Below are 10,073 nucleotides of genomic sequence, written 5' to 3' on the forward strand. Positions count from 1 at the left end.
CACAAGAGGTAAGTGTTTGTTAATCGAGTGCGCTTTGGAGCAGTTTGCAGGGGGTGAGGGGAAGGACAATGAGAAACAATCTGATTAAACTCTGCCAGTTTATATTACTTTTATTGAAAACATATGCAAAATTGAGTCCACATTACCATTTTTTATTAAAATAGTATAACGCCACAATCTTATAGGTCCTTCCACCAGTGTATCTCATAGCAGTTTATATCAATGTTAAAAGAGTCCTTACAACAAGATTATAACCTCAAAAACAGAAATAAAAAGTGCAAAGAGGCAAAGAGGAAATCATGGCTGGCACCATTCAAGTGCAAAGAGGCGAAGAGGAAATCATGGCTGGCACCATTCATGTTTCTCCAATGTGCTTGCAATGAAGTTTGGGGGTTCCAGTTTAAGAATCCAGGTCTAAAACAGTCCTCAATTTTCAGTTTCCAATGAAAACCAAACCGCAGGCATTCGCATGCACAATTTCTGGTAAATAGAGAGGCCTAAACTGCTCTTCTTGTTGCCGTGTTGTAAAGCTGCAATTCCTGTCATTAATCAATAAAGTATATGATTAGAATTGTGTCATCTATTAAACAACTACACTGAATCAAAAGGTCCGATGGCTTGTGGTTCCTCCAACTTATCATTTGTTGCAGATAACCACAATTCTGCTTTTTGCAGTTGTTTGACACCCAAACCACTTACTTTTTGCCTTAAAGTGCCTTGCCGGTAAAAAAAAAAAAATACAGGTGCCCATGGTATTTAAAAAGGATATTTTCATAAGGCATTTATATAGTTCACAATATTATCCATCATCTTTTTGGCAGCTGGAAAGGCAAAAATCCCATAGCCAAAAGCAGGTAAGACTCCATGGAAACCATCCTCAGAATGGTACCAGGTGACTCGAATCCCATTGTCCTCTAATCTCTTCTTGTACAATAGTCCATCGTCTCGCAGGACGTCAAATTCACAGGTCAAAATAAAAGCTTCGGGGAGTTGACAGATGACGGCATCTTCAGCTAAAAGCGGGGAAAATCTTTTTTCCAAAACTGGCTTCATTATTTCATGAACTTCCGGTTTAAATTTATGCAAAGTGAGATCCTGGGGTTTATAGCCTCTGGTCTTAAATTCCTTAGGTATGTGATCTGCACTTACCCATTTCCTGTATTTCAGCAGCATATCCCTAGTAACATGGCAGTTCTTGAGGACATCTTCCACGATTGATGTGTCCTTATTAAGGTAGCGTAAACAGAAATAGATCACGCGGTCCCGGAACAAGATAGGGACTGAATGATTTTGTTGATAGGACGGCAGGTAGAAGTCCAGCCCCTGGAAACCTGGATATATCAAGACTTGTGCACATATTTTTACTTTTGGAAGGTCCTTCCTGCTCACCAGCATTTGGCAAATGGCAGTAGTAAAATTAGCTCCACAACTGTCCCCAGAAATGATAACGTGCGCTGGATCTACATTATAGCTTTCTAAGTTCTTCAGAAAGTAGACTGTAGCATTGAGACAATCCCAGTACTGACCCGGATATGGGTGCTCAGGAGCCAAACGATAACTAAAACATGAAAAAAAATGCTTATTTTTAAATTGGAAAAATGATGTCTTTTAACTGAAAAGCATGGACTTTTTAACATTTATGTTGGGTTTCTTCTGGATGCATGGGAACAATGTGACTGTACAAAATTACTTTGGCATAGCTTTCCTAAAAATGTGTTCCTAAAATATGCAAAAGACTACAAGTAATGAAGACCAAGTGATCATATCTTCAGCTTTCAGTACATATTCCAGAACCATGCCAAATGCAACGTTTCTTACTGGAAATAAAGTAAAGGACTGGCTTTACTTACTCGACTGACACAACCACAGAATTAGTTTCTCTGGAAAGATAGCGACACACCCGTTCAAATGAATCTGCAAACACAATAAATCAAGTGATGTATTCAAGTTCTCGTTTTCTTTAGAAATTAAAATTCCAACCTGAAACTCGCATGAAAAATTACTTAAGAGTCTATGTATTAAATCCTGTCTTCTGCATCCCTAGTTTCTTTTTGCCAAATTCTTACCTGATATCTCTGTACTGAAATCATAATAGAGCATAAGCATCAATCTCAATTATTATTTACTTTCTGTCTTGGGGAGAAGAGTATATATTCTGTAAAAACTGGTGCAACCCTGAGACCTTTAGTGGACTTTCTTCACATTATGCCATCTTTACATACAATCAGATCTTTCCTTTAATGAATAAGGACTGATTTCAACACGTTTTGAATACCCCAAACCTCCAGAATGGCTTAATCCAGATCATTTTACTCATTACTGGTATGCCTTCATTGACTTCAGAGGTCATGTGATTTTTTTTTTTACTTTGGTAGACACAATAGCATTGTACTCTACAACCCATATACGCCTAGAAAGTGTATTAAATTCAACAGAAATGAAAAGCAAGAACAGTGGAAATATATTGTTCCCAATCTATAATGATATTGGTACCATGCAGCCATTCTGTGCCTTCAAAAATAATCAAAATTAGCATGAATTGGAGTTTGACTTTTACCCAGAAGCCAACGGCTTATCCAGAACCTTTGTACTCTTAACTCAATACTTGTGGACACAAACTCTTGTTTGTGGTGCATTTCAAATTCAAGCTTTGAAATCTTGGAAAAATCAGGTGGGGCAAAAGTCAGACACTTTTCAGTTCAAATTACGTGGTAACATTTTTCTGAAAGATGGCATTGGAGCTGGTAGCTGAGGCTCAGGTTTGTTCATGAGCAGGAGCTCAGTCGATAAGGATTTTGATACTGTCTTTTCCTAAAACTGATGAGGGTGGTGACACTGAGGAATCGCAAAGAAGAGTTCCAGGAGCTAGACGGGTGGCCAGATTTGGCTCCACCGCTTTCTGTGATCTCCTATAGCATTGAACGGATACTGCAGATCTGCAGTTTTTCAAAAAGAAAAAGAAGGTGACCAGACTTGCAGGTTTTTTCCAGTGGTAAACGGGGCCTCCTATTGAAGGGATCACATTTGACAGAAAAGCTTAGAGGAGTGTGCATCACGCATTCTTAAAGAAAGAGTAAGAAAGGCCTCTCCTAAAGCCACTGGTTGACATAAATAGTGTTGCTCAGTGCCTGCAACGTACCTTCTCTTGCAGCACTTATGCAACAATGCTCCACAATACATCATCATGGTGAAATTAAGTATCCTTTAGATAAGGTTTTAAAGTCTTAAAAGGTTCTGTCTTGGCTGATGGCCATGATTCCTGCATGTACACACACCCATGATTTGTTATATGTATTAGAAACACACAACTAGATACAAGGGTTTAGTCACTTGAGCTAAAAGCCTGGCCCCTAGTATAGTCTCTAAAACTCTCTGTTAGGTGCCAATTTCCATGTAAAAATGTGCCGTAAGAGATCGATGCTTCAGAGTGGCACCTGGACCACTAGCACACGGATCAGGGAGCTGTCTGGAGTCAGCCAGTAAGAAATATGGGGAGAAAAGCCATCTGAAAGCCTGCTCTTCTCTGGAGTTTAGGGCCGTGCATAGACGAAACGAGGTGCTGCACTCCAGCTGGAATCTATAACCCAGACCCTTCTCCAGAGGGTAAGCGCTTGCTAAGAGACAAGAAGCACTCACACTTTTGAAGCAACAGTGAAAGCAGTACTTGCCTTTAAAAGAGTAATTCAGTGATTGGCTAGCTCAGCGGTCAGAGGATTGTCCAAGAAGAGGAAGACCTATATTGAGTTCCTCCTCCCCCGATGAGGTTTAATTGAATTATTTCAACTTCCGGAAGAGGTTATGATATTCACTGAGGAGTTGGGAGACTTCCCATTTTCAGGGCTCTTCCTGTATTTTACATTAAGCAGTTATTAAATCAAAAACAAAACTTGTCCTATAAACAGGGACCTCTCTCAGCTGAGTGCCTTAATCCCTTGGTACAGACTCAAGCTGAATCTTAACTTCTTGCTTATGCAGGGGTCCAGGTTCACCGAGAAAGAAGGAGGGTATCTCCTCCCAGCCTAGCCTCTGGCTGGATGGGTAGAGGACTCTGGGAGTATAACCCAGATCTCCCATTTCCTGGGAGGGTGCTGGAAGTACTGAGGCATAACTACTGGACACAGCAGAGTACATTTTTGGATTGTAATTTTGGATTTGGGCACCTATGCCTTCTCATTGCTTTCTTTGGGCATGACAGCCCTTCATTGGATATAACCCAAAGAAAGAGCATTTATCTGCAAGTCATTGTGGACAAAGGTGGCATCAATATGAACCATTTACAATGCTGATTAAATCACATGCTAATTTGGGAGAGAGAATACAAATTGACGAACACCTCCAACTCCATGTCTGATACAAACCTCTTTGGATGTACGAAATGTTAAAAAAAAAACCCAAAACCTATCAATCGTGACATGAAGCTTGGTATTTCTTACTAATGCTGGCTGTCGTGCCGGCACCTCCATGAAAATACAGGATTCCCTTCCTTTTGCTGGCAGATATCAGTTTTGGCTGGTAAATCCGCACCAGCACCTCATCCCACTGTACGTCTTTGATGAGGAGATTTGGATCCTTCCATGCTGGTAGTCCCTCTAGAAGCAATCTGAGTACTCTCAAATCACTGCAGATATTCAGTTTCTCCAAAATCTTTCCCTGTGAACATGAATAAAAAAGGTCAGCAATTGATTCGTATAAGCCAGTAGTTCTCTGTCTTTTTAGTTTCAAAGAAGAAATGCAAAACTCTACAACTCTTGGTTCAGAGATGTTACCGTTCATTAGACCAACTAAGAAATCGTAATAAACAGTTCTTTTTCTGCAAGCTTTTGGTCACACACGCCCTTCCCCAGGCTCAGGGAAAATCATTTTTAGAATCTAGCTTTAGAAAATCATTTTTAGATTCAAGGCACCCTTCCATAACTTTTGTGAATTAAATGGTACCCCATTTCAAAAACTAACTTGTTTATTACAGTTCCTACTATCTTGCAGAGTGGCCAGATAGCAGGGGTCGGAGAATGGCCAAGCAGGGACTGAGTCTAAGCCTGCACTTATCTTCTCACACCTGGCTTAATCTCCTCACACCTCAGGGCACCCATCAAAAGAACTTAAGGCATCCTGGGTGTCATAGTTTCATAGTTTCTAGGGTCAGAAGGGACCTGAGCAGATCATCGAGTCCGACCCCCTGCCATGGCAGGAAAGAGTACTGGGGTAAAACGACCCCGGCAAGGTGTACATCAAGCCTCCTCTTAAAGCCCCCCAGGGTAGGAGCCAGCATCACTTCTCTTGGAAGCTGGTTCCAGACCCTAGCCGCCCTGACCGTGAAGTGGTGCCTCCTGATGTCTAGTGTGAATCTACCCTCTGCCAGCTTGTGACCGTTGTTTCTAGTCACTTATCCTGGGAGTGCTCAGGGAACAGGGACTCCCCCAATGCCTGCTGGTCCCCTCGGACTAGTTTGTAACAGGCCACCAGATCCCCCCTCAGCCTTCTCTTGTGGAGGCTGAACAGGTTCAGGTCCCGTCGCTTCTCCTCGTAGGGCCTGCCCTGCTGCCCCCAAACATACGAGTGGCCTCCTCTGGACCCTCTCTATGCTGTCGACATCCCTCTTGAAGTGTGGCACCCAGAACTGGACGCAGTACTCCACCTGCGGCCTGACCAGTGCCGCATAGAGGGGGAGGATCACCTCCCTGGACCTGCTCGAGATGCATCTGTGGATGCAGGACAAGGTGCGGTCGGCCTTCCTGACTGCCTCCCCACACTGCCGGCCCATGTTCATCTTGGAGTCAATGATGACCCCCAGATCCTTTTCTGCCTCTGTACTGACAAGAGGGGAGTTCCCCAACCTGTAGGTATGCTGCTGGCTCTTCCTCCCCAGGTGCATCACTTTGCACTTGTTGGTGTTGAATCCCATCCTGTTCTCATCCGCCCACCCTTGTAAGATTGTAAGATTGCAGCCTGTTCCTCCCTTCTAGCGAGCCCGCATCCCCCCACTTGTTTCAACACCCTGGTTGAGAATTACTGGTATAAAACTGATATGAAATCCAGATCTCTTTAAATTATAGAAAGTTATGAGAGCCTACAGCTTATTGTGGTGTGCTATATTTCAGGAAAGATAGGTGGTATTTCATGACAGACGCAGTAACAACTGGGAAACAATACAGTGTTATAATATGAATGCAATACTGCTGACAATTGCCAGTCCGACATTGCTGGAGACCACTTATCTTTATCTGCTGAAAAGAAGCAACACCAACGTGAACAATACAGAGTCCCCATTTCCAACAGAAAAGTGCCTTTTTGTTGTTGTTCAGTTTTACAAATCAATTTAAATAAACATACAAATGTTTGAGCATAAAAAAATGAGAAGAAAAAGAAAAATATCCATTTATTGGAAATGAGGTTAAAGGCAAGAGACACCTCATGGTGTGAGGGTTAAGGGGGCAGCAGAGATTTTGGAAACCAAACTAATTGTTGGAACAGAGGAAGCAGGTTCTACTAAATCCTTCTCTTCTTCTGTTTTACCTTACTTTATTTTCTATATACATGGACAATAAAACAATATGTAAATATGAACAGGGATTCTGTTACTGTACTATTATGACCCTTAAACTAAAACTAAAACTACATATGTCTTTAGTTTTAAGAATTAATTTAACCTGGTATGGTTCATGTTCCAACTGTTTGCACTATCTTTAAGAGCTTAACTCTACCTCCCCTCTTCTTTCAAAAATAAAGTGGAATCCCCACCTTTTAAGCATAGTAAACTTACCAGAACAAATGCTGTAACGACCAGTGAGTGAAGAACACGAAGCTTTAGAGGCTGACCTAGTCCAGGAGGTAATTCTGATCTGTAGAGATCGTAACAGATCCCCCAGACAAACAGCATTGGTAACATAAAGGGAGAAATTAAAATGACTCCTACTAATTTCAAATGAGCCCAAGCAGATGCCATAATGATATAGTCAAAGAAGTGATTCTGATTTGACTCTCGGCTCTTGGTTCATCGCTGTCTTTGCAGACAATTAAATGATAAAGAGCATGGTGCTGACTTCCAGGTCAAAGTAAAAATTATATTAATGTTGCAATATTGCAAACTCTCCACCCTTGTATAACTAATGATCCTGATGGCTCCACCCCCCACCCCCCCCAAAATATAACAATTGAGAGCCAAAAACTTTATAATGTTCCAGGGATCAGCGTCAAGTGTAATTTGATGTATAGTATTTGTTTTTTCAGTAAGACAAAAGGACAATTCAGAAGGGAACTCAATTTTATAGGCCCTATGTTTGGTTTCAATACGGACCAAGTCTGTGTGGAAGTTTCTTCTAGGACTTCAGAACAAAACACTGGGATTTCCAAGCCCCAGGGGGTTTTTTTCCTGTTACAGTGGAAAATTTACAGTGGAAAATGTATAGTGGAAAATATTTCTTTGGGGGATATTCAATCCTATGTTTTTTTAAGTACGTGGTATATTTTTGTTTTAAACTAATTTGTAGGTGAGCATTAATAAAATGCAGTGGTATGTGTTCACTTTTAAGGTATAATGCCTAAGAGCAGTTATTAATTGCCATGTATTTCTACAAGAGGCATTTGTTTCTGTAGTGTGGTATTATTATACCTGCATATTAACACTTAGCTGATAAGAGATTTGGGGCAGAAGTTTGCAATCCCAGTCTTGCAGGGTGGTTGCATAAACATCCACATTCACAGGGCTACTGGACCTGCACCACATGCCATGTTCTGGATGATATGAGGTATTACATATAGACCAGAGTGTGAGTCCTGGAATTGTGGCCTAGCAAAAATGGGGAGGAGGAGAATCCTCTCATGTTTTAACTAATTAGCCAAATTTGGGCATTTTCCCTGGAAGCAGGAAAGCCAGGTTGCATAGCCCCTCAATCGGAAGGGCAACATGCATCTCTCCATCTTCCCAACCTAGTCCTCTTAATAATCAGCCCACAAGTAAGGTAGTATCGAGTCCCCTCTCCAAATTTCCTGTTCAAGCTGAGCTGTTGCACTTCACATTTAATAGTCATTGGATAAAATGGTTGGAGAACAGTGGGAAAGTTTCTTCCCCACTGGGAGCAAGGATCCAGGTTAGATTGCATGGCTTAGAACATGGGTTCCCCATTTCCCAGGAGAGTGCCCTAACTACTTGGCTATCAGGCTAAAGCAAGGAAGAGCTCCTTTCTTTTCCATTTAATCATGGATGTTTGCTGGCTACAGTTTTGTAATATATATTTGCTCTGTGTAGGAAAGTATGGTGTCACCTGTCTGCTTGGCTCAGTAATTGTGTGGACACAAATTGCATAAGCGCCCAAACTAGCACAAGGTAACTGCTATTTGGGCATGCTAAGTGAAATAGGATTCTACCTCTTAGGTTGGAGGTACTGGCTTTGCACTGAGAGAGGAAAAGCAGGAGGCCTTTGCAATTTAAGGTTTAGATTATGTAAGCCTTATTTATATCAATGAGCACTTACTCATCAACTTAGACTTGTCAGCTTCAAATACATACTTATATGATTAAGTGATTGTCCAGATATCTAACGATTGCACAGTTAATCTTAGTGGAATAATAGACTGAAATGTTTCTAGATTTATTATGGTATGCTTTTTGATTGTTGCCACTGTTGTCTTTGATAAAGCGAAGCACTGCTTAGCACCCAATGCCTTTTATATTGCTTCTGAGATGGAAAGATTTTTAGTTATGATAATTACTAGAAGTTATGATAATTTCTAGCAGCAGAGCTAGAATCTATCAGAAAGAGCAAGCCCAAATTTCTAATGAATTAATTGCTTTCCCGGCTTTACATCTCATTTGATCTAATTTTCTTGAGCAACAGAGAAGACCAGTGGATTGCACTGGACCATCGGATGCCTGTAGTTCCTTAATACTCCTACAAGCTTCCTCACTTTGTCTAGATTAGGACAAGTATCAGTGTTACTTTGGGGCTAGCTAATGTAATGTACTGGCAAGTACAATTTACAACTCTCTCCCTTTGTACTGCTCCACGCTGGATGAGACTATGTTATAGGTCTCCCCAAAAGAACCTGGCTCTTTAACACAAGCTGTTAAGATACATCCTTTTAGCTGGGAAGATCCCATTTTAATTACTAACTGTGGCCAAAATAGTGATACTCTAATTAGAAATGTTCTGGGTGTCAGTTTTCTAAGACGGCATTTCCTCTGTCTACAGGAATTATGACATCTACTGTGTTATTCACCCACAGCTGGGCCTGATCTATAGCTGACCTGGTTTTGTTAAAGCCCTCAGCTTGCATGTCCAGCTCTTTACTTCTAATTATCCAAAATCATCCTCCCCCCGGAGGTGTCACATCAATCCCCAGTGTCAATCCATACAGTGGTCATCACATTTATTTCATCTAACCCTAATTTATGCTCACACTTTTCTGTTATCTAGGTGCATGTTGACACCTTGATTTAACTGGTCATAATCTGCTCTGGTTGAACCAGCTAAAGTAAGGGAAAAGGTTTGAGTTGCTGAAGTGACTTAATGAACCTTAAAGACTCCCTCAGTCTCTCTTATCTTTTGAACATACTAACCATCTGTCTGTCTTCTGCATTGAACAGCAAAATATATCCCATATTTCTAATCATCTTAAACCTCACACAGATAGAAGAGCCTCAGAAATCTTGGCACCTATAGACTCCCAGTAGCCCAGTGTACTCTCTTATTGTATTAATTCATTGCAACCTGGCTCAGCATGCATTTTTAATACTCAGTATCCAGCTTACCTCAGGAAAGGGACAGAGTAACCTAACCTTCAGTCTGAGCCAGCGGACAATTCAAATAGCTGGAACATTTAGAAAAAGGTAAGCCTGCGTTTTCATTGCTTTTGTGTGCACCAGAGCCACTGAGAATTAGCTGTCTCTTTATTGGGACTTCTAGGAGTTCTGAAGAGAATTATCTAAAATAACACACCTGCCAAATACCATTCCCCCCGCAAGATTTCTGGACAGCCAGAGGAAGAAACACCGAGTCAGTGTGGTGGGCGCCTCCCTCCTGAGAGGAACAGGGAGAGTCATCTGTTGCCCGGATCCCATGGTACAGGAGGTACAC

The 10,073-nt window shown here is 41.4% G+C and overlaps 1 protein-coding gene across 1 annotated transcript; it reads right to left on the minus strand.

The window, feature by feature from the left end:
- Nucleotides 1-771: 771 nt before the first annotated feature.
- On the minus strand, nucleotides 772-6,943 carry LOC149854518 (arylacetamide deacetylase-like 4). The gene is made up of 4 exons (XM_090023956.1): nucleotides 6,761-6,943; nucleotides 4,434-4,650; nucleotides 1,851-1,914; nucleotides 772-1,558 (listed from the first exon to the last, which is right to left on the minus strand). The coding sequence occupies exons 1-4, from the start codon at nucleotides 6,941-6,943 to the stop codon at nucleotides 772-774; spliced, it is 1,251 nt and encodes a 416-aa protein (XP_089880082.1).
- Between the last annotated feature and the right edge of the window lie 3,130 nt (nucleotides 6,944-10,073).

This window comes from Crocodylus siamensis, chromosome 12 (genome assembly GCF_052110815.1).
Source record: "Crocodylus siamensis isolate JL-2025a chromosome 12, ASM5211081v1, whole genome shotgun sequence".
Taxonomy (NCBI): domain Eukaryota; kingdom Metazoa; phylum Chordata; order Crocodylia; family Crocodylidae; genus Crocodylus; species Crocodylus siamensis.